General features: G+C 38.7%; 3 protein-coding genes and 1 long non-coding RNA gene across 4 annotated transcripts in view; 3 read left to right on the forward strand and 1 right to left on the reverse strand.

Moving 5' to 3' along the window:
* Positions 1–768, reverse strand: LOC144005124 (uncharacterized). Its single transcript, XR_013279504.1, has 2 exons — positions 509–768; positions 1–274 (listed from the first exon to the last, which is right to left on the reverse strand). It is a non-coding gene; the product is annotated as an uncharacterized LOC144005124 (long non-coding RNA).
* The window catches only part of snx29 (sorting nexin 29), a 187,499-nt gene extending 184,413 nt beyond the window's left edge, over positions 1–3,086 (forward strand). Inside the window, exon 22 of the transcript XR_013279503.1 lies at positions 3,050–3,086. The gene's annotated coding sequence lies outside the window, so the exon portion shown is untranslated. The remainder of the gene's footprint in view (positions 1–3,049) is intronic.
* The window catches only part of ercc4 (excision repair cross-complementation group 4), a 221,266-nt gene that overhangs the window by 184,399 nt on the left and 11,701 nt on the right, over positions 1–25,166 (forward strand). The gene's annotated exons all lie outside the window — the stretch shown is intronic.
* On the forward strand, positions 588–23,507 carry cpped1 (calcineurin-like phosphoesterase domain containing 1). Its single transcript, XM_077503070.1, has 6 exons — positions 588–783; positions 3,050–3,268; positions 10,447–10,619; positions 11,584–11,709; positions 11,800–11,926; positions 19,736–23,507. The coding sequence occupies exons 1-6, from the start codon at positions 717–719 to the stop codon at positions 19,960–19,962; spliced, it is 939 nt and encodes a 312-aa protein (XP_077359196.1). The 5' UTR covers positions 588–716; the 3' UTR covers positions 19,963–23,507.

The following is a 25,166-nucleotide window of genomic DNA, read 5'->3' on the forward strand; positions in this document are numbered from 1 at the left end:
GAAAAAAAAAGAGCTTTATTGTTGAATTCAAAATGAAAACCGATGCAGGAGGACTATGAAACATATTTTATGTACAAACTACAATACACGTTGCCAGTTTGCTAAAAGTACAAAAACATCAAGTGACAAAAACTACACAACCTACGTCTCAAAAGATTCCAAACTACGATGGCTGTAGCAAGTCAGCAATTTAAGTTGCATTTTTCTTTTACACTTAAAAACGTTATTCTGCACATTCAACATGGGTCCACCGCAGACAGAATTCACATTGCACCTTAAAATAAGAAGAAAAAACACACACATTAGTGAAGCCCCAAAATTGTTTTTGAATAAGTGTAGTACAAGCATCTAACTGTCACTGTGCCATAATAATAACGCACAGTGATCCACGACGCTAACTGCAGAACAAAACTTACTCTCTGAATAAAATACTTTCACTATATAAAATAATTACAAAACGAAGTAAAATGCAGTTCTAAATAATCAGTAATTGCATACTTTTACTTACCTGTCAGCCGAGGTATGCTGCTCCGACGAGTTCGACAGCGTGATGATGTAATTGCCTACTGCGCATGGGTAGCGCGTGCGCAGATGTGTGAGGTATGCTACTTCGACGGGTATGCTGGTTTGTCGGAACACCGGACAGTCAGCCACCGTGACAGGAGGCGGGCTCGGCAAATATCACAATCTCGGGACGACTCTAACCTGTGAATCCAATGGCTGGGACGGAGGATGATATCTTTCTCAGGGCAAAACATCGGACATTCACCGGACTCAGTGAAGGTACTTCCGGCATAGTACCCGTTACGAAACTTCTATGCTAACGGTTTAGCTCTCCAGCCGTTTTCATAAGTTTAGGTCGCCGGTTGCGTAAAAGCCGTTACGACGTAACTTGTGTTTTAGTTGTGTTGACAATATATCCGCGTGTGCCATTTAAAGCCAAGTTAAGTTGCCGTTTTGTTGGCTTGTTTTTAAATTGTGTTTTCCGAACCACATTTACACATAATCGAATTTTATCTACAGTGTGTATCATTAGATATTTCGACGCTCGCTTAATTTGTGTTAAATAAACCTTCGTTCTTTGAAACGGGGGCATTATTAGAAAGGGGAACTGGAACTTGTCATTTGTTACTAGCATGGGTTTCACTTTCGCAGCCCTATTTTTCTGATTCACTTTTCTTTTAAAGGAACTAGTGGTGACAATCCAACAAGACCGGATCGTATGTTGAATCAGACCATATAACGGCATCTTGAAAATGAACTTGCTGGTGGAAGGACATGCAAAGTTATTATTATCCTTCTGTATGCCATGTTCTGGCTGTAAATTCCAATTGGTCAAATAAAGAATTGTTTAAATGAAGGCAAATGAATGTCTCAAATGAAGGTAAATTCTATTTCAAGTTCAACGTCTGTCACATGGGAGATTCTATGATTTGGGTTTGAAGATGTGTACAGCCTGTCAGGTGAACTTTACAGGCTCCTCTGAGTCCTTGTGTTGTGTGCGTGTGTGTTTTTAATCTTCCTCTTTGTCGGTAAAATAGCTCATATAATCTGACTACAGAGAGAGCCATTGTTCTATAAATTGCGCCCGGAGCAACAAAAGGCTTGCAGGATTAATTTGACATCCCCGTGCAGCCCTATGAAAGGAGTGTGCACACATGTAGAGCACAAATGCTTCATATGCTTCTCTGTGTGTTCGATTTTCATCCAAACCGTAGTTACATTCGTAACTGTCCATTTAAGTATGCAGTTGTGTGAAGGGAAATGTTTTAAAATCAAAATGGGCTTGTAGAGTAAAGGGAAAAAAACTACATAATATGCAAACTTCGCTAACATTAAGGATGAATTAGGGATTCTTAAAAGAGAGTGTGCATGTTTTTTTTGTTTTTTTCCCCCCAGATAAAAGAACAGTCAAGGATCAACACTGCACAGCTTTCACTCGCTGGCGTGAGCTCAGAGATGTCGCTATGTGCTGATCCTCATGGGAAATGTGGTCTTTCTTCAGCCAAAACAATGCAACTTTTGTCCATATGGCACCACCATAATCAACGAAAATTGAAAGTTCCTTAGTGTTGCTTTAAAGGCAACATATAAAGGAAAATATACTTTGTAATTATATGAGTCGCTCTATGGTAGTTGTGGCTTCACACATTTGCAGTCTGGATGATGTGCGGTGTACATCTGCTCCATTAGTCTTCAATAACAGCCCCGCTTTCAAAAAAAAAACTAAAGAAATAAAAAGCTTCTTAATGGGTTGGAAAAGTTTCTAAATATAGTGAAAAATGTGTTACATTGGCAGCGCTAACTGTAGCGACTCTCTTAGTCGAATGGCCTATCGCCCTCCCTGGTCGTCATGGTAACTAAAGCTGGAAAAAAAAAACAGCCACCCAAAATCGTGTGAGTTAAATTAAAAGTGCGACAAGTGGAAATTAAGTTGTAATTCCTCTTGATATAATTATTAATCCTTACTTTGACTGAATAGTGTTAACGACATGGTAACGTTTTGAAATTCTGTGATGTGTGTGGGAGCACAATTTCTCTTTTTGAATATGCCCAACGTGACGTCATCCATCGTTACAGACTGTCTGCTTCGCACAATTTGCTCTCGTTAATGAATATTATCAATATTGAGAGTGATTGGATTTTAGGGCCCTCCTATTATATAATATCAGGATTATGCAAATATACTCACCTTTGCCTTTCAATCACTCCAACATAGAGCTTTCTGTTAATCTTTTTTTTTTTTTTTTTTTTTTTTTTTTTTTTTTTTTTATACACACAAGGGTTACTCATGTAAAGTGGCCCAACAAGTCTTACATAACAGTTGCCTTGCCTTCCACAGCAGTTTCATGAATAATGTGGTGATGAACTTTGCCTGCAATTTTAGTTTCTGCATGCTTTGGAAATGGACTTTGACCTAAGCATATTAAATGATTGTAACAGTTCCTCTTACAGGAAAATGCCACAAATAATGGAATATTTTGCTCCCAAACAGTGTCTTAATGTTATTTATTTATTTATTTATTTATATATTTTTTCAATTCTGCAGATATCGAACATGAGTGGAGGGGACCATTCTACTTCATCCAGGCTGCAGACCCCCAGCTCGGCCTGATGAAGGCGTGGCGAGAGGGCGATTCCAAAAGTGGGGGAGATGAATGGACAGAGGAAGTTGAGCTCACCAAACAAGCGGTGGAAGCCATGAACCGGTTGCGTCCCCGGCCGAGGTTTATGGTGCTGTGTGGCGACCTGGTCCATGCCATGCCAGGTAGTACAAAATTCATTCTAACTATTATTGATGATGATTGGTTGTTTCTATGCATGAAGCATTTCTGCATCTGGTGTTAGTTGGCATGTCAACTTCCGTTCAACATGTAAATGCATAATAACAGCATCAGACACTTGATAAAAAAAAATTTGAGTTGGCACAATCTGGACAGTATTGCCTTAGTGCAGTGGTGTCCAAACTTTTTCATTTGAGGGCCACGTACAGAAAATCAGAGGGACGCAAGGGCCACATCATGTTATTTTAAATTAAATTGTACAAATAATGTATTTGTGCTTTTGCATATTTAGAAAAATGCTACAGTTATATAAACCAATTTATTTGTAATATGGAAGTAGGGTTATTATTTATAGTTTTGGAATTTTTTCATTTTAGTTTTTATTTTGTTTTGAGTTTTTTTTTTTTTTATGTAGTTAGTTTTGATTATTTTTCAGGGTGGTTCTGTTAGGTTTTTTTAAAAATTAGTTTTGGTACTTTAATGCTTAGTTTTAGTTTATTTAGTTTCAGTATTAGTTTTAGTTTTTAGTTTTTGTTTTTTGTTTTGTTTTAATGTGTATTACTCGTGCGCAACAGTTAAAAAACACCATGGGCGGGACGTCATTATTCCGGTTTATATTACAATAAATCTACTAAAAATCATCCCCAAAGACTCATGCATTAAATTAATTACCAAAGACTAAAACGAAGGACATTTTTGCTGTAATTATAGTTTTATTTTAGTTCGTTTTGTAAACATAAAATGTAGTTTCAGTTACCTTTCAGTGACCTGTTTTCTGAAGGTGAGCTGTGATTGGTTGCTACCTGAGACCTGCGCAACTGTGATTAGTATGAGCTCTCTTTTTTTTTTTTTTTTTTTTTTTTTTTTTTAACAATATTGTGATATTTTTTAAATATTGCCAACCCCCCCCATAATATCGTGATAATTATCGTATCGTGACCTTCATATCGTGATAATATATAATATTGTATCGTAATGTTTGGATATCATTACATCCCTATATTTTGCATATGGAAATACAGGAATGTGCCTTTTTTTTTTTTTTTTTTTTCCTGTTTTGCTAATTATTAACGATAATTGATCATTGATTTCTGTTGGTCGCAAATCTCTTCTGTGGCCTTTTAGGAATAGTTACATGTCGCTTATGTACAGTGGGTGAGATTGGACGTGAGTGTTCTTAAGAAAGCTGGAGAATAAATACATCCTCACGACAACCAGCAATCCACAACGGCGGTAAAGCCTTCCCAGCGGATATAAAGGCGTATGGGCAGTAAAAACAAGATAGTAGCATCACTAGAGGAGCTGGCAATTATTGGCCTCATGTTGGAAGACTTCACGTCAACTCACAGATGCCAGCTGTGTGAGTTTGAACACGGCGGAGTTCCTTTCGTCCGACCAAATGATACTCAAGTGGCCCCAAGAGCGTCATTCGGGACCTCGGATTGCCTCACAAAATGCAGCGCCTATTTCATAGCGCCTGAAATGACTCCCCCAAATTGCTGTTAACTGTTTCGAAACACAAGCTGCGCTTTGACTGATCCGCTCTCCCTTTCGCCATTCAAATTGTACATGACAAAAATGATAAGGAATCAAAAGAAAGGTTAACCGGTGAATTTTAAACATGAGATGTGAAAAGGTGTCAGTCTTTCATACAAGTGTTGATAACAAGCAAGACATTTCGAGGTGGTTGATGCAGGGAGTGAAGGCCTTGTGGGGCCGATTAAAAGATAGACTGGACATACATGCGCACAAATTATTGTTAATGCAACATTCCCTGGCTTGCATTGTTCAGATCGAATTAACTGATTTGTGTTTAGGCGATGGGACGCGTCAGTGATGTAAGATATTCCATGCCAAGGAAGGTTTGAGCCTGAGCCTGCTCTGTTTCCCAGCCAGTCTGTCAACAACATCCTCCCTCATGACAGCAGCTGATATTTATCTATGAAAAAGCGCAGCCCTCCTGGCTATTCTCTGGAAGCTTTAGTTTCTATTCTGAAGAAGATTTCGGCTTTTGATCAGGCCAGATTAGCTGTGCTTTTTGCTTTGGTTACCGCTGGGAAGCAAAAAAAACAAAACAAAAACAAAAAAGTAAGTTCCGTGCCCTGTTTTTTAATATCATACTCTCAGACAAGAACAGTGTGTATTGATTTTAACCTTCTACTACATATTGTTCTCAGTAGGGGTGTGCCAATAAATCGATTCATAAAAGAATCGAGATTCTCATTTATGAATCGAATCGATATTAATATCCAAAAATCGATTTTATTTCAATTAGAAATGAAGAAGAATGGGAAAAGGCAGTTGTAGCCCACATGCTGTTTTTGTGGAAAAAGGCACTTACGATACAAAATTAATAAATGTTAAAAAAAAAAAAAAAAAAAGACACTTAACTTTTACTGCCACATATTATCAAAGAAAAACTTTGCTATGACGGAGGCTTTGATCATTGACGAAAAGAGATACAATGCTTCCATCTGCTGGACATAGTTTAGAGTGTTTTAGATTACACAACCCATTGACCAGGTAGCGCTGCACTTAGACGTTGCACTGGGAATAAAAAAAAAAAAAAAAAAAAAAGTTTAGTTGACGTTATTTAACGTTTATGGCAATATACGTGGTGATTTTACTGATCGTTATTAAACGTTTTTGGCGGTCAAAGCGTTAATGTCTCTTGTCATTTTGTAGACTGGAGTAGATCATGACAATGTTGTGCATATCTTTAAATTGAAGCAGAAATCATTTGTCAATCGAATAATTTTGAATCGAAAATCATTTGAATCGAGAATCGATTCTGAATCGAATCGTGAGACAGTCAAAGATTCCCAGCCCTAGTTCTCATGCATATTGGTCATCAATTCATGTCTCCAGTCCTGTTCAAGGCCAAAGTAGAAATGCATTGTTGGGAATAACCACAATGTATCCCCCACTGAACATCCAATCGATTTTGTGCGTTTCAATCCACTCGCAACCATCGTTCTCACCCTGCCACTGTAAGTCTCTCTTTCCGCCACACAATAACGCAGTCATAGAAATGGTTAAAGTATTTATGAACTGTGTGTTCAACAAACAAAAAAAGCTGCAAGCCATCCACCACTGCAAACTACCTTCGCATGATAATGAGGGAGCGAGCACAAGGTGCCTGTCTGGCCCTGAGCAGTGCACATATAAAGTGAGTCGAGAGGCAAATCCATCCGTCTCTCGCTACTCTCGTTACTTTCATTATGATCTGAAAATTAGGCGGGCTATTCATATTTTTCATTAGTGTATGCATGATATCATTTCCTCGTAGGTCCCTTCCTTGCTAAGGGCTGGCCGACCCTGCCTAAGTCGCGCCAAACTGTTTACATTGGCGAATGAATGGCTGTTGCCAGGGGAGTGAGCCGTCAACCACCGTTGTCAATGCTGCTTGCCTGTTGGTGACAGGAAATTGGCAACTGTCTTTCTGTTCTCACATATTTCTCTCTCTATATATCTCCTTTGGCTCAGTCTGACATCTTCTCTCGACTTCTTCCCTCAATCTCGAGTAAACAGCTGCTGTTTACTATCTCTTACCTTATTTTGACATCTGTCATTTAATGACACAAACATACCCTTGGGATCCTGCTTCTCATCTGTCTTTTCAGTGCGTCCAAAGGATCGAATTGAGTCCAAAACAATGATGGCATTCTCCGGGAAGGAAACAGAAAAGCAGACTGATGACCTTTGTTCACAAGCTACAGTGTCATTGACCCAAACCAAACTTGAATGTCACCCGTATAATTGAACTGTTAACGCAAATGGAAACAGTGTGGAGGATTGACCACAGACGATAGTTTTTATCAAAATCGAGGCAGTGATGTCGGGAGCTTCAATTAAAATCGAGAAGGATCCAGTTGTCAGAGTTTTCAAAGGTTCGGAGCTCAAAATTTTTTAGATTACCTTTCTTTCAGTTCGTGTTTTGTCGTGCTAAAACACTTTGGTGATCAAATCGACAAACCGACACAACTTTGTATGCAGCATAAATGCAGTTGAAGGCTGATGAATACGCAATACAAAAGTACTGACACATAATAGAACAGAATAGAATACAAGGTCGTTTTTAGTCTCGCATTGGGAATTTTTTTTTCCAATTCATTTGTATCAAATAATTAAAAGCCCAAAAGTATATGTACAACAAATCAGGCAACAAGACAGAAGTGAATGAGAGTAAGAATGTGACAATACATGAATAATAAGTACCAGTCGGGCTGGGAGATCATTCAATATCAATATGGATTGTGGTTGTCAGGTCATCATTATCAATAGAAAATACGAATGTTTGTTTGATTTGAAAGGAAATCTGGATCTGCAAGGCCTCCAACCGTTATAAGTACAGTTATAAATTATTAGCACAAAAGCGTATTTTGAGTGTATAAGACCTTTTTTTTTTTGTAGCCTTGTCTGCCAATTGCTCGCCTGCTGAAGCTGAACAAGCTGCCGAGAAGAAGATGTGCGCGCACGCACGAGCGCGTGGAATACGTGTGCTGAATCAAAGTGTGGCCTGTTAGAAAGAAGAATCGTATCTTTTGATACGATGATATTGTGCAAACTAACATGACTAAAATACCTCCGGATAAAAAGCCTGCTAAATACAGAGGAAGAGCGTGTGCTGCTTTCATTCATTCCTAAATGCAGCCTATATAATTAGCAGCTCCTCAATATTGATATTTAAAAGTTACATTTATACAGTGAAACAAGTGTTTAGAAGGGTAGGAACCGTAATGGCTTAATGACCGTTTACTCCCTTTTCACTTCCTGTATGTGTTGATTTGATTTGATTTGAACCTATTTTCAAATAGTGGATGCCTTGAAAGCTTTGGGTCTTGGGGTTGATTTTTGGGAATTGGGTGCTCATGTTATCTAATTGGATCATTCGTCGATTTGCAGGCAAGCTGAGCCTCTATTACCGCTTTCAAACTGATTAATTGAAGCCATGTAAAGATTTAAGAGCTCAGGATGAAGCAGAATTGAGAGCCTGTAAGGAAACAATACGTTTATCATATCATGTTTTGGCTTTATTGTGCTCCCCGTCCTCTGCAAGAATATCAATGTTTGTCAGCTGCTACAGATGCCCCAACACAACTTTTGTCTTCTCAACTGTGAAAGGAACTCGCTCTGACCACTTGTATGTGCGTATTTGATTTTTTTTCCAGTCTTCAAAGCGCCATGGGTGAAGATGGGAATGTTGATCGACTAGTAGATCAAAAGCTTCACCTACAGGCTTAGATCCCTCTTCATCCTTACAGTCCAGTGAAGCCTTTGCATTAGTGCTGATATCACACAAGTTTGATCCAGCTCGCTCGCAGTTCTCGCATCAATTTGACGCCACTTGCAAAAAACTCACACGTGGAAAAAGTGTCTTTGCTCTCACAGCATGTACTATTGACAGCTCAAGATGCATTTATGATAGCAGCTAGTAGGCTTTTGGTGTTGGGTTGACTTTGTAAACATTTTATGGTCTCTATATCACGGATTTTAACTCATTCACTCGCCGCCATTTTCACAGAAGCAATCCCGTTCGCTCCCGGCTGTTTTACTGTTCTATTGCTATAAAAACACAGAACATATCAAAAGAAAGATGAAAGTCTCTTCTTTCATCAGGAAAAAAAAGTATGTTTCTATCTGTTTCCGTTTTGCAGCAATTAGCATTAGAAGAGAGCTAAGTAATTGAGCTTTTTTCTAGATGGCCCTTGTTGATCTTTGCTCTGCTGCCACCTGCTGGCCGTTTGTGTAATAAGTACCATTTCTGCAACCGTCCTTTGCAGTTGAGAGGCTGCATCAAAGCCTTCTGTATGCTCTAGCATAAAAAACAAACAAAACAAAAACGTATAAATACGTCTTTGGGACACTTAAAACATAAAAAAAAAACGTATTTACACGTTATTGGGAGCAAATTAGTTAACCTATTGTCGTTAGATTCCCTGTGATAAATGGTGGTAAACTGAAAACTAAACTAAAGCAACAACTCATAAATAAAAGTTAAAAACGCTCGATTTTCTAATATTTTGTAGGTCCAATGGACCTAGAGAGTTATCCCCAGAATATCCCTGTTTCCGTTATTGCTCATCCTTATTGCCAGGTGAATCAAGGTGTCTCAAATGGAGATTAATGGACTCCTGAATGAGGGTGACTCATAGATGGACGTGTTATTTCACTGCTGTAGTGGCGGCAGACAGCTTGGAGGTGCGAGGAAAGGAAACAGAAGGCACCACAGCTTCTTAAAACCCTCCATCTGGTGTATGGCTTGAACTGATGTTTATTCACATTCAGTCTTCCGGAGAACCTTGATGCTGGCTTCATGGCACCGTCAAAAACACAACTATTTTTTTTATTTTATTTTTTTTAACAACTTAGCTGCTCTTTTTGAGAAATTGACAATGACATACACTATGATGGACATTGGACAATGTATTTGAGAAAACCTTTGATTCACTTAATTAATCAGTCAGGATCTGCCTTGGCCCCTCATTTCCCTTAAATCAATTAAAATTGCAATTTAAAAATCTTTTTTTTTTCCCCTCTGCAAAATTTTACAATGTACTGTTTGATTTTGTGAATTAAAAAAAAAAAAAGCAGGAACTGGTGCACTATCTAAAGAAGGAATTAAACTCGTGGATTTTGCTATCTCTGAATGTGAGCTAGATACCTTCCAATAATTACAGGGTACATTGGAAAAATATTATTCCCCTGTGGAGTCAATACATCGACATGTTATGCTGACTTGAGTGAATATGCTGAATTGCTCTATTTAAAATCCAAACGGGCGTAACAGTGGGGGTAATTACAGAAACGAGCACGTCCAACACTTGCCTCAGCATTGCAAATGACAACCTGCGCATTACACCCCATCTTCCATTCCAGCTTCAGGAGTGTGACAACCGCTGCTGTGTGGCTGGAATTATAGCAGTGGCCAGATAGTATGATGGTGAAGTGATGCATTTATGTAGTTAGGACTGTCGCCAATGGGATGTGGTACTATGGGAAGCTTCCGGGTGGCATCTTAATCACATTACCACCTCTTAATTGAAGAAACCTAGCTATATTCTAATGCCAATTGCTGTAAAACTTGCCGCCCTTTGCCCTTATAGCCTTTTTATGAATTGAGCAAAGTTGCCCCTTTTTTTTTTTTTTTTCTCATCTGCAGGACACCCTTTCAAAGAGGCTCAGGAGCGAGACCTCAAGACGGCGTTGAAGGGGACAGACCCTTCTATCCCGCTCGTGTTCGTCAGTGGCAATCATGACCTTGGAAACACCCCGACCCCTAGCACAGTGGAACAGTACTGCACTTCATGGGGGGATGACTATTTCAGCTTCTGGGTAAGCAGCGACAGCTCATATTTTGTATGATATATTTTACAACTACATACAGTTGCAGTCCGAATTATTTAACACCCATTTTAAATGACTGTACATGTACAGTATTAGTATTACGTAATAGTCGAGAACTTTTCATAGATGGTCAGTTCCAATAAATAGTGACCACTTGCAAAATAATTGTGTTGAACTGTCATACTTTGCAAAGTTACAATGATGTAATGATGTACAGACATCATTATCATAAAAGTTTTAGTGAATGTTTCAATATTTTATGATTTATGATAGCAATAGATTATTTCTATTGGTACTTTCTATGGAAAAATGTTTCTAAACGTTGAGAAAAAAAAAGAGATAAGTTATTGTTTGATAATTATGATGCCATCTCTTTCACTCAGCGTACTATATTGTTTTAGGCTAATGTGCAACACTTGTAGCATGTAGCATATAATAACTGTCACCTGTTTCTGTTTTCAGATTATAATTTGTGCTATTTTTGTCCCGTTCGGGTTTAATGAAGGTTTAATTTTGCTTTGACACTCATTGGAAATTGTTAATTGTGCTTGTGCAGGAAACGAAATGAGTTGTCTGCACTTTTACCTCTCCACTGACTTGAGCTATCAAAATGCAGATTAGCTGACGTCATCAACGTGACATTTAAATGTTTATCCATTTGTTCCTCCAATATTAACCACTGATTGGTTTTGACGGGATTGGATGAGTGATGGTTATCAAGAAAATCAATAATTGCTTCGAATGAGAATTTGTTCTTTTGGTTTGGTGCTGCGCTGCAAACTGTTTTGACATGTCTGTAGAAAATGTTTGGTTCATGCAGTTTTTATTTTATTTTTTTTAAACCAGCAGAAACGGTGTTGATTCAATCTCAGCTGTAGTTGAAACACAAACAACAGTTAATCCATGAACTGTATTATCGATTGAAATATTTTGTTGTTTGCGCTGTCTTCAGGTGGGCGGAGTCCTCTTCCTGGTTCTGAACTCCCAATTGTTCTATGATGCTTCTGCATGCCCTCAGTTGAAGGAGGCTCAGGAAACATGGCTGGATGAGCAGCTGAACAAAGTCTCGTCTTCCTCTGTAAATTTTGCCCCCCCCCCCGCTGCTTAATGTCAGATTCAGATATTCATTGACAGTAGAATCGTCATAAGTTTGTCCTTCCTTGTTCAGGCACCCAAACACATCCTGGTGTTCCAGCACATTCCTCTGTACATAAAGAAGCCTGATGAGGATGATGACTACTTTAACCTACAGAAGGAAGTCAGACAAAACCTGATGGACCGATTTAAGAGCGCTGGTAGGACTTTTCTGTTATTCTGCTCAGTCTCACGAGGACTAAAATGATCAATTAATTTTATTGACGTTGACAACTTTGTGATTTTGGTCATTATAGTTAGCATTTTTTTCAGCTTTTTTTTTTTTTTTTTAATTCATTCACTGCCATTGACGGAAAAAGACGTCAAATGATGCATTTTTTTTTGCTGGTCTGGCAATGAATGTGTTAACTCTTTGACCGCCAAAAACGTTTAATAACGATGAGTAAAATTACAATGTATGCCGCCATAAACGTTAAATGATTTAAACTATTCTTATTATTATTTTTTTTAAATCAATGGGCAGCGCCATGTCTAAGTGCACCACTGCTTGGTCAATGGGTTGTGGAATCAAAAACACTCACTAACTATGGCCAGCAGATGGCAGCATTCGATTTTCAGTGTTCTGCCGGTGTATGAAATTACAATGAAACATGACAAAATTTGAGGAAATAGAACTTTTCAAGGATGATGTAAATGGTCAAAGCCTTTGTCATATTAAAGTATTTTTTTGTGGCAGTAAAAGAGTTAACACACTTTTCCTGTTCGGCGATTTGCAGTTGGGTGGATCTCGATGCCTTGTTATGGGGGAACAGTTTTGCCATGCCAAAGCAGAGTCATTGTTTGTAAAATTAGATTTTGATCCCTGCATCTCACAGTGACGTCAGGAAACTTGATTGAGAATGATTTTATTGTTTTGTTCTCTGGCTGGCGGGTTCTTGCCAAAATGAAGGAGCTAAGTCTTATTGTAAACCACTGTCTCATGCCGTACTATCAAATATAATACTTTAAGATGATTTTAGACATCTGTAAAGTGGTTTTAACTATTTTGTGTTAATACTTTGTAGCTTCTTAGCTTTGTGTCGGCGCTCTTCAATGCCAGCATATCTAAAGCGCACTTAAGATTCTTTGCCCAGGAGGAATCATCCGCAGCTAAAACCACAGGAGAGGATTACTTTTTCCGCGCACAGGACAGCCACAATTGATTTCAATAATGGCTTCCTTAAAGTCATTCCTTCTTCAAATTCCATTATTATGGACTTAATAATAGTCTGTAACTGCTACAGAACACTGAAGGATGGTAAGTCTTGACGCACAAACTTGCTTGTCACACTTATTGGTCCAATTTTTACACGGCTGATTGACGGGGCCTCTTATACAGACACAATCGCAATCATTCATCAAGGAGGAGAACATTAACGAAATTACCCATCCATTATGTCCGCATGCATTTGCCTTGTTTTGGTCTGATGACCGTTTTTACGTGATCGATTCCCCCTTCAAACAAACGGTAGTTAATGGTTAGAAGGTGCAACCCTCATTTTATATGCGAAAAACAGGGTATGACTGGAATTGCATTTCTCGAACATGTCGAACGCGTCCTTTGTCATCCATGCATGTCCTGACAGCAGTCATACATTCATAATGCATATGGAGTAGGACATGTAATACACACAGTTCATATGGTGATAAATATGTCTTCACGTCTTATGAACACCAAAGTCCTCTGATTGTTTTCTTTAACATCACCACATGGTTAACGTGTAAGTAAAATGTTTTATTGATTTAATGTTTCGAAATCTGGCAAACAATGACATTTTCCTTAAGTAATAATAGCTTTTGTTTAATTACTGCAAAAAAAAAAGTAATCTGGATATTTTACATTCAAATACCGGAATTATCATGTATGGTTTGAGATGGCACAAAATTATACTTTTACTGGCCATAATGAATGTCCAGCAGGTGCTGAACTTCATATTTCATCTTTCCGGTTCTGCCAGCATTACATTATTCAGTGGTTGTATTCATGAATTAATTTAGAATGGTTAACATCTGCGTAGCGATGCATCCAAGAATTTATCTAATGACTAATACATAAATTTCACGTTTAGCACCATTATGAATCAGATCAGTTTCTATCTGTGTTATAAACTGTAACCTTTTTAAGATAACAATTATGTAAAAGACATTAGGCCAAGATTGCTGCATTGTTAAATATTAGGGGGGGGAGTGTGGATTGTAGTGTTTATAGTCTCGTCTGGGTGCTAAGGGACTGTTTGTTCTAGTTTCATTCATGCTAAATCATATCTCTCTGGACATATAATGGTTATGATAATTTACCTCCCATCTTACCCCATTGTGTCGCGTTATACATGCATCATGTCCCTCCCATGTGTGCGTTCTCACCGCTGCACCCAATGATCTGCGTCCTCCAGATGTGCTCTTGCACTCTGGTGAACAGTACTGTCAATGTGGTAAAGGGCGGCATCATTAACCTCACATGCACGCACACACCTTTAGCCATTAGCCAGTAGTACCGGTCGTCTTTGTCTGGTTGGTCGGAGTGAGCAGTTACACCACGGGACTGTTGACTGCATTCCAACTCATATGAACTCATTCACTCGCCGCCATTTTCACATTTCGCAATCCCGTTCGCTCCCGGCTGTTTTACTTGATTTTGACTGATTTTGCAAGGCCCACAGAATATTGTGTTCTATTGCTATAAAAGCATGGAACCTATCAAAAGAAAGGTTAAAGTCTCTTCTTTCATCAGGAAAAAAAAAGAATGTTTCTATCTGTTTCCGTTTTGGAGCAATTAGCATTAGAAGAGAAAAATTGTAAGTAATTGAGCTTTTTTTTTTCTACATGGCCCTGGTTGATCTCCTTTGCTCTGCTGCCACCTGCTGGCCGTTTTTGTAATAACTACCATTTCTGCAAACGTTCTTTGCAGTTGAGAGGCTGCATCAAAGCCTTCTGTATGCTCTAGCATAAAAAAAATAAAATAAAATAAAAACGTATAAATATGTCTTTGGGACACTTAGAACATTAAAAAAAATGTATTTATACGTTATTGGGAGCAAATGAGTTAATGATACGCTGTCTGTGTTATGACCCTCTGTTGGACTAGTAAGTCATCACACAGTCCCTTTTTTTTTATTTTTTTTTTTTTATTGCACTTGCCGCAGGTTGAGATGTGACAGTAATTTATTTGATATAAAATTTTGCCTTTCCTTTTGTAGCACTTGATGTGTTTTCTTTATGAACGTTTAATCAAGCCATATGTTCAGACTTGAGTTTCAAGTTGTAGTTGGTGTCATCCGTCAAGTACTGTTTGTTAGCACCATTCCCACACTGATCAAATGACCCCCAAAGGAAGTTTCCCATTGTTCCCGAAGGCGCTTTCACGCCGCTTCATCACCATCATACCTGTAATCACTGTAAATAAAGCTCCCTTCGGCTTTACTGTTGTTGCACTGAACTTCTCAGTGCACTGTGTGCAGTTTACAGCATTTTTGTTGCTGTAAGCAGAAGTCAGTACGACGTGCACAAAGTTTTCTGTCATATTTGTCGAGTAAGTTTGATACACTTCTTCTTGATGAATAGTGAAACCCCCGTGGCTGGGGACCGGCGTGTCCTATTCAAGAGGCAATTGGAGTAGCAGGAATCCCACTCGTGCTCTCAGCCTCTCCTCTCGCCCTACAGTAGAGGAGATGGAGGACTGTAATTAGATTCATATGCCCTCCACTACTCCACCTTCACTTCCTCCACTGAGAGTTTCTACTCCTCATCCAGAATATTTTCATCACACAAGCACGGTTAAATTGGTTTATGTACAGACTGGCAGTATATTCTTCTCTCATATGAGTAAAAACTGAACAAAAACAATGGCACAGCTGAGAAAGTCATCGGGATTCCCAATATTGCTAGCTTCAAAGTTTGTAAACAATGTGACGCAATTTAAAGGGGCGGGGCTTAGCTGGAGGCGAAAACACCTGAGTGGCGTGCGGTTCTAACACCGCTCAGCATATTTTCACAGGAAGTTCACGTCGGAAAGGACGTGGAAAACGGCCATTTGAGTTAATATGTGAGTAAACTGATGAAAATAGAATAGAATAAACAGACAACCAGCGATGTTTACTCCTAGCTGCACTTCGTTGCGGTTGTTTTTTGCCGTCCAGTAAACACCGTGATGTCATCGTGACGTAGGCCATGAAGGGGTCCATGGAGTCGTATATACATTAGCCAATTAGTGTTGAAGATAAGCCGTCGAGTCTGTTTCTCTTCCTTTGTCGCGCACTCTCTTCTCATTGGGTCTTGTTATCAGCAAGGGTCTTCCACTTTTCAAAAGAGAGGCTACATTTATCACCCAGAAGGGATTTGATAAGAGGCCACAGCTAAGCCTTTAACGCCGTTGTTTTAATGGTGACATTGAGCAATGCTTGTTTTTTTTTTTTGCTGTAGATTATCTAGGAGAGTATCAAGGAGAGTATCTGTTGTGTCCTCGTGCTTCAAGCAAGACTTGAGATTAGCAACGCACTGAGCCTATAACATTCGGCCCGTGGGCCAAAATTGGCCCGCTGCAATTTAGATTTGGCCCGCAAGATGACGCTAATGGAAAAAAAACCTGTCCCAATATAGTCAAGGTATTAACTCATTCACTCGCCGCCATTTTCACATTTCGCAATCCCGTTCGCTCCCGGCTGTTTTTCTGGATTTTGACTGATTTTGCAAGGCCCACAGAATATTGTGTTCTATTGGTATAAAAGCTTGGAACCTATCAAAAGAAAGATTAAAGTCTCTTCTTTCATCAGGAGAAAAAGTATGTTTCTATCTGTTTCCGTTTTGCAGCAATTAGCATTAGAAGAGAGCGAAGTTTAATCGGTTTTCACAAATCTATTTAAAATTGTAAGTAATTGAGCTTTTTTTCTAGATGGCCCTGGTTGAGCTCCTTTGCTCTGCTGCCACCTGCTGGCCCTTTGTGTAATAACTACCATTTCTGCAACCGTTCTTTGCAGTTGAGAGGCTGCATCAAAGCCTTCTGTATGCTCTAGCATAAAAAAACAAAAACAAAACGTATTTACACGTTATTGGGACCAAATGAGTTAAAAGTTCCTATCGTCGTGGTCTTGTTATGCTGCAAAAATAATGAGCCGTTTTGCTTAAAATGTCTTTTTTGTTTGACGATATCGCATTCAAAGACCGCATACAGCCTGGTCACATGTCAGAGGAAGTGCAATGATTGACACTGACTGACACATGTGACTTTCATCGATTGACACTATCAGTGCACTTACCTGCCCAAACCAGCCGCCCCCCACCCCAATTTCAGTTCAGTCTTGGAACAGATCGTTTGCTACCTGAGGTTTCACTGTACAGTAATCACCTCAGATTAGTTTTACTTTTGCATATGTTCCATCTTGTTTAATTAAGAGAGACGTGTATCACTTAGTAAATTGAGGAGGATTCACCACCATGTTCCAAATTGCCCAAAGTCATGTATGCCATGCAGACTTTTTTTTTCATTTCCTAAGCCCCTTTTGTGTGTCTGCGTGGCTGTTTGTGTGTAACCGGAGGACGTACAGTCGGAAAAGGGATGCTTGGTGATGACTGGTGATTTATGGGAGGCTGCGGCTGGAAGATGCCTCAACACACTGCATCAGTTTTGCTTCCCTCTGTCATGCAAATTACCAGAACCATTTCAGATTTGTAATAATATCGCCGCACTTTGATGACAATGTCTCGTCTGCACAAGCGTACGCTTTGCATAGGATAGGAGGACCGCGTTGACGGAAAATGGCTTCTTCTGTAATAATTCAAAAGGAGGGTTGTTTTGGTTGCAAGAAACTCAAAGCGCAATTAGTCAATCCCATCTTGTAGCCGGCAAATCAATGACCAACAGATAAAAGGGAGATGAATTAAAAGGGCTGCATGGAAGAAAGGCTTGCAATCAAACATAATTAGATTCATGAAGGTTGTTTTTTGTTTTTTTTTGTTTTTTCTGTTCCTTTAATCTATCCTATCATTTGGTAGTCATTGTCTGCAGGGACAGTACAGCAAAGAGTGTTTACGATTATTGAACGGTCTCAGCAATTGTGTAAAACATGGCTGCAATCAGCCCTGTACATAACAGTCAGGGGGGGATACATTTTAATATTTTAAATGTACTTTGTTCTCATTTATGTAAAATTTCTCACCCATCCGAGAATTCAATTTGACTGCATGTCATGCCTCCCCTCTCCCTTCGCATTCTGTATGTTTTCATTACTGTGGCTGCTTACTGTGGACTTTTTTTTTTTTTTTTTTTCTAAATGCACAAACAGCTCTCTCCCTCTTACTAGTTAAAGCAAAGGCCAGTCCCCACGTGGGCGTCTTCATCATAAAAGCAAAGCACAAAAGAAGCGGGACTGTTTTGTGGCTCACCGGTAAACAGGATTTCCACAGAGACCCAGACAAGGACCAGGAATGATCAGCATAGCGTGTGCACGTTTTCATTCGGGTCGCTCAGCAAGAAAAGTCTTGTGGAGACACATAAACTGTACTCGCGTCGTCCTGTAGCAAGAACCGATGGTTGTATGGCGCATTTCACAGCACGTAATTGTGTTTTTCATGCCGTCGTCAGTAAATGAGAACAATTATTATTATTATTTTTTATCCTTGATGCAGCTTGGTTGACTACAGCAGCGACTTGAACGTTTACTTTAAAGGTTTGAAGTCCCAGAGGGCCCGCCCACACCAACTGCGCCGCAAAGGCACTTTGATAACAATGCACAGAAAGTGATGTATGCCGGGGAGATGAGAAATGATTTGTTTCGTATTTTGTCTTTGTCAAATCCGAGGCTATTTTCCCAGTAGGGGGCCAGCTGTCATTAACCTTGAGGCAGAGGTAACTTATAGCAAAGCATCAAAGGCCACCCGCGGCGAGCCGTTCAATCCTGCAGAGAATTATAGCAGTCGACGTAGCTTTTCGGACTGTCTGCAAATTCCAGAAGCCTCATCAATTTAATGGTTCAACTATGTAGAATGGAACATTTGACCAGAAAGTAGACTAGACGGTTGAACAATCCTAATTTGATCAGCCTCATCAACTGAACAGCAATGCATTATTAATTAATACATTATAAATAAATAAATAAATAAATAAATAAATAAGACTTGCGTGATGGAAAGCTGCATTTGTCACAAATTTCCATTACAAAAAGCTACATTCTTATGTTGACTACCTTCACTTCATTGCAAGCAAATCAGAGCTCACCTGCGCATGGCTTCAATATTCATAAAATGTGCGAGCTTGTTCCAACAGAGCTCCGGAGAAGAATTACGCAGATAAACAACAATTTCTCATCCCTCGTTCAAAGTAAAGTTTGTTCCACGCATAATTCCGCATGGCCAGTGATTACACCACAGTGACACGACGGCGCCGCTGCGGGGCGAAGCCGACCTGCGCCGCTCTGATGAGAATGCAGTTTGTAATTGAAAATAAATTGAAAATCCCGACTCCCTAATGCGTGTCCCCGTTTTGTTAGAATATTTCAGCGTAAGGCTGAGAGATCTTTCATCGGAGCTTTCTTTCCCTCCCACTTTCTTTCTCGTCTATACCATTACTGTCTTAGGCGATATTAATAATTGCGCTAATGCTCCGTGAGCGTCAAGTAAACATCACTAACCGAAGAAAGAAAGCAGCAGGGCGTCGTTCTAAGCACGCTCTGTACTTGTAAGTGAGCTATTTAAATCCACATCTCCACAATGTAGCATTGAGTCACTCAGTGTTGGCCTATTTTGGTCATAGTGCTTTGAGGTGTTAATCATTTCTTTCTTTTCTTTTTTTCTTTTTTTTTCATTGTCAGTAGGATGACGAAAGGACATCAAGGTCAGACGTGCTGTGAATCAAGTGGCACTGTAAAAAAAAAATATTAGCCTATCTTATCAGATATGGAACATCAGCCCACATACGTAATAAATAAAAAGCAAAAGAAGCGAGTTTGTGATACCGGTTTGCACCTCTCCCACTCCAGGGGTGAAGGCGGTCTTCTCGGGCCACTACCACCGGAACGCGGGCGGTCGCCACGGCGGCCTCGACATGGTCGTGAGTTCGGCCATCGGCTGCCAACTGGGCGAGGACGTGCACGGCGTCAGGGTGGTGGTGGTGACGGCCGACGGCGTGGTCCACCGCTACCACAGCCTGGAGCGCATGCGAACGGCGGGGATGGACGAGGACCTCAGGAAACTTCTGCAGGCATGATGGTCTACAGCAGGGGTGTCCAAACTTGTTCATTTGAGGGCCACATTCAGGAAATCAGAAGGACGCAAGGGCCACATCATGTTGTGAAGAGAAATTGTGTTTAGTCCGAAAAATTGTACAAATAATTTATTTGCGCTTTTGCATATTTAGAAAAATGCTACAGTATATAAACCAATTTATTTGTAATATGGTAGTAGGATTATTATAATTTGGGAATTTTTTATTTTGTTTTGAGTTTTGTTTGTTTTTTAAATTTAGTTAGTTTTAATTAGTTTTTAGGGTAGTTCTGATTTTTTTGTTAGTTTTAGTTCTTTAATAAATGCTTAGTTTTAGGTTAGTTTCAGTGTTAGTTTTAGTTTTTTTTTTTTTATGTGTATTACTTGTGTGCAATATTTAAAAAACACGATGGGCGCGGCGTCATTATTCCGGTTGATATCAAAATAAATCTACTAAAAATCACATTTCAAATCATCCCCAAAGGCTCATGCATTAAATTAATTACCAAATACTAAAACAAAGGACATTTTTGCTACAATTATAGTTAGTTTTATTTTAGTTAGTTTTGTAAACATAAAATGTAGTTTCAGTTAGTTTTCTTCTTTTAAAAAGCATCTTCCTTTTTATTTTTATTTCGTTAACGAAATTGTTTTGGGAATTTTAGTTTTTATTTTATTTGAACTGAGTCAAATGCCATTTTCAGCATATGTCGCGGGCCACTAAAAAATGGACAGCGGGCCGCAAATGGCCCCCGGGCAGTAGTTTGGACACCCCTGGTCTACAAAGTCATCTTTATTTTTATTTTTTATTAAAATGTAAGAACATGAATTTTTCATGTCCTACCGTTGTTACCGTATCAACAGATTTTGCAATATTGCAAAGTGGATTATGAAACTCTCGACTGCAGCTCTCCTTACCTTTCGGCATCGACATGGTTGTGTTTCAGTCGCCCTTCAATGTGGTTCTTACACTGTAGAACTTTTTAGCCAGCCAAGCTGGCTGAGAAACTCTGAGTGGTTATTATGTAAACTAGCCGTTATGTAACAGCAACACACGTTATTTTGAGGCATTTATTTGACCACAAGTCAACTGATGTATGGAACTCAAAATTTAAAAAAAGAAAAAGAAAAAAAAATTGGTGACGGCAAGGTAAGGTAAGACTTAATGAAGAGTGATTTTTAACATTCTTATACAACAAGCTAATTGCTAAAAACGTAAAACAGTAAATTGTATAAGCTGAACCAACAGTTTATGTATATGATTCAGACTTGCAAAGGATGAAAATCCATTGATTTAATTGGCCAATATTAGCTCGTGCGTCGTCAAAAAGCTGACAATTTTTTCCCATTTTTTTACCCACACATAACACAGAACAACAAAAGTTAAAAAAAATGATATTCAAACATCCCCACCCCCAAAACCTTCATTTTTTTTGCTGAATTTTCTCAGTTGTAAAGTTAAATATACTCAAGGACAAAGTAAACGATCAAATCTTCTGCCTGTAATTTATATCTTTATTGATATTAGATGTGATTGAATGCAGCTTTATTCTTTATATTATTATTATTATTATTTTTTTAAATCTATATTAGAATTAATCTGCCACTTAGTTTATCTGAATTTTATTTTGTCAAAGATTTAGATAAGATTTAATAAATAAATAAATAAAAATATATATCAGTCTGCTAGCTAAATGCTAACAAATGCAAAACACCATAGATGGGCAAAGGGAAATTAGCATTGATGGTAATTATAAACCTTCCATACTGTACATGGAGCGGCAACACATACAGACAGCTCACAGAGCAAGTTTCAATATTTTCTTTACTCTGTGGAAACAACTATTAATAGAGTTTACAAAGTCGGGGACTTCCTCTGAAATGCAAAACGTGAATATGTGCCGGCGTCTCGCTTGGCGACAGTCGGAGCTGTTGAATTTTTAATGCACCTGTAATGGCTTGGTTTTTCTGTTTTGTTTCCAAATTGTACAACCGTTAGGTGCGTTCCAATTTTAAGGTTGCACCATACTGTGAATTCTCCGTACAAGGAGTCGCTGACTACAAAATGTGCCACATTGGAGGCAAGACGTTGTCGTCATAAGTCGTGCTAAATATCGGTGCTGTTTATGTCATGGCATTGTATAATGTTGTGGCAACGTGAAGTGCAGCTACAAATAACAAGGTTTTGCAGCATAGTGCAATAATTGTAATAATAATAATATTTTTTTTTTAAAAAGCAATTAGAAGTAGCATGTTAATGTTGATAAATGTGATTGAGCCGTACCAAAGAAATGGGTTTATCTATGCAATGATGCCTCCTAGGGGTTGTGAGGTGCACTGAGATGATGATGATGATGATGATGAACCATTGTTGCTTTATTATTATGATTATTATTTTTGCCCATGATTGTGATAACTTGAAATGCTATGACACATGATTCAAATTTTTAGCATTTATCAATACGTGTATGGTTGAAGTGGACTCGTACAAACAAGCAGGAAAGATTTGGTAAGCTTTTTCATTTTTTTTATTTTTTTTTAATCATTTTAGCTATTGCACAGAGAAATGTTTTCTTATAATAGTTTGTGTCTGACTGATCTGTGCTAATCTTTCGCGTCTTGTTCACATTCTGAGCAAATAATCCCTTCTGAGTTAATTTGTTTTCTGTGCTGAGGATTATAATGCAATTTCTCATATTTTAAGGCTTGATAATGAAAACAGAGTCAGACGTGTTTTGTTTTTTTTGTATCCCTGTGATTGGATTTTCCGCCTGCATCTTGCAACACTTCATCTCATTTGAAGCGTCGTCGGAACACGGCATTAAGTGCGATCACGTTATTAAAGTATCAAATGAAAAGAGCCGAGTTCCGGGATAGTTTTGTGTAATTGACGGCGTTTGAAACGGTTTGAAGCTGAAGCCGTCTTGTTGTGCTGCAGTCTCCACCTCTACGAATATGCTGAAACAAACGTGCTTTGCCGTTCGCAAATGTTTCGGTTCAATGACACGCGCGGAGACTCGCACAATCACCCAGACGTGCTGAGATAGGGTTGTCATGGCAACCTTTTAGCAACACATCTGTGTTGTCTTGGAGAAACTGCCAGAAAGCGTGTACACGGGTTTGTGTCCATCCACTGTCTTGCTTGGTTTCATAGCTGATTTTTTTTTTTTTTTTTTTCCTCCCCCCCCATCAGCATCACTATCACTGACCTCATTTCACACTGACAGTTTCTGTCTCTTCCCTTCCAAAAATGTCAGCAGGTGATGGGCGGGTGAAGGGGGGAGGAATGGCTAATGAGCATGATGTGTGGAAGACCATCTCCTTCATTTCCTGCCTGAGGAACAACCGTACATGCTTTTTTTTTTATTTTATTTTTTTATAATATATATATACTTTCCTCATAGCCGAGCACAAATCACATTAATATCTTCACCCGGTGTTGTTGCGGCGTCACACGTTTGAAACGTAACGAAATGTAATGAATGACCGTGCAAACCCTGTGACCTGATTATAGTGATATTTTTATAATAAATGTTGGTTTTAATGTGATTACGACATTGTCATTTTTCTCTATTTAAGATGATTGCAATCTTTGTTCAGGTTTTCCGCGGGTCATTAAAAAGCATTCAAAGTCCTTGAATGGATTTGAGTCACTATAACACAATTTATCAATAATACACGTGTTAAAAAAAAATAAAAATATGTGCTGTATTTGTGGGTACTAGTTGTAATTTCCAATGAACAAACTGACCTGGAGTCCACAAGTTGCCTCATGTTCCAAATAACAATTGCTCTGAATTTGAAAAGAAAAATGTACTGTTCATCTCACTGACATCCAACATGAAGCACTAATGCCACCAAGTGGCATTTTATGGTTCAATAAAAATAATACAGTGCTGTATATTGTATGTGGAGCCTCAAAACCCAATACAGAGTCGTAGTTTTTCCATTGCCTCGCATCAGTATGTGTGCGGTGCCTCACCCTTGATTTTCAACCAATAGTTGCCAACTGTAATTTTTCATGGTGGCCACTGTATCACATTTCTGTACACAAATAGAACTTGGCACACACGTCATTTAAACACTTGCAGTTTGGTTTGTTGAAGGAAAACAACACGCGGTCCAAATGTGATGTTTACAATTGACCAACCAAACCAATTGAAGTCATCAGAGAGACCGATTGTTTTTATGATGCCCAGACAACGGCGTCGCTTTTAGACTGTTTGTTTAACAATTCCTGTGACGGTTCGTCTGTGGCCTTTTCAGAATGCACAAACATGGATGGCTTCAAAAACATCGCCTCCTCAATTCTGTTCACTAAATGGTGAGAAATGTGGCCGTGTTCCCAAAATCGCTTCATCTATTTTTTGTGGCTTTTTTTTTTTTTTTAAGACAGATGCAAGTCTCAACCATTAATTTGTTTTTAAAGCCAGTTAAATGGCTTAAAAAAAAAAAGTGACAGCTTTTGGTACATGGCCTTTCGACACATTTATTTGTTTTTTTGTGGCTGTTGAGAACTCTGAGTTATTTATCGATCCCTACGTCGTGTTTCCTGCCGCTCGAACACAGACGAACATGCAGGACAGGCACACTTATCAGCACTTCACTTAAGGAAACGACACGAGAGAGCTTTCACCTGCTGCCAGAGCGAACATGTCCAACGTTTCCCCGCTTCGCAAGAGTGCACAATTCAAGTGGAGGCGGTGAACTTGAGGGCATCGGACGCTTTTTGTGCGAGCCCACCGAGTCATCACGGACACGATATACACTGTAAAAAAAAATAAAAAATGCTGATTTTACGGCTGTGGTTGCCGAAAATGTAACGTTAAATTACACATTTTCTACTTTTACGGTAAAAAAAAATGTTTTGACACTGTTGATTTTATAATTATAAAAGTAAGTTATTCAAGATTTTTACTGTAAACAAAAAAAAAGTTTGGGCATTTTAAAAAAAACAATGTTTTACCTGAAAATTTACAATTATATAAAGTGCTTAAGTCAAGAATATACGTAAAATAATAAGTTTTGGTGTTTAAAAAAAATAATTTTTACCTGAATATTTACAATTATAAAAAGTACTTAAGTCAAGATTTTACTGTGAAAAAAAATAAGTTTTGGCATTTAAAAAAAATTATGTTTCACCTGAAAATTTACAATTATCAAAAGTACTTAAGTCAAGATTTTACTGTTAAAAAAAAAAAAAAAAAA

This window comes from Festucalex cinctus, chromosome 17 (assembly GCF_051991245.1).
Source record: "Festucalex cinctus isolate MCC-2025b chromosome 17, RoL_Fcin_1.0, whole genome shotgun sequence".
NCBI lineage: Eukaryota > Metazoa > Chordata > Actinopteri > Syngnathiformes > Syngnathidae > Festucalex > Festucalex cinctus.

Bases quoted from the DNA above. Each gene is read 5' to 3' on its own strand.
- cpped1 (XM_077503070.1), top strand. From the start codon at position 717: ATGGCTGGGACGGAGGATGATATCTTTCTCAGGGCAAAACATCGGACA. The intron at 3,269-10,446 runs GTAGTACAAAAT...TCTCATCTGCAG, and splicing joins CCTGGTCCATGCCATGCCAG to GACACCCTTTCAAAGAGGCT. The intron at 11,927-19,735 runs GTAGGACTTTTC...CTCCCACTCCAG, and splicing joins GGACCGATTTAAGAGCGCTG to GGGTGAAGGCGGTCTTCTCG.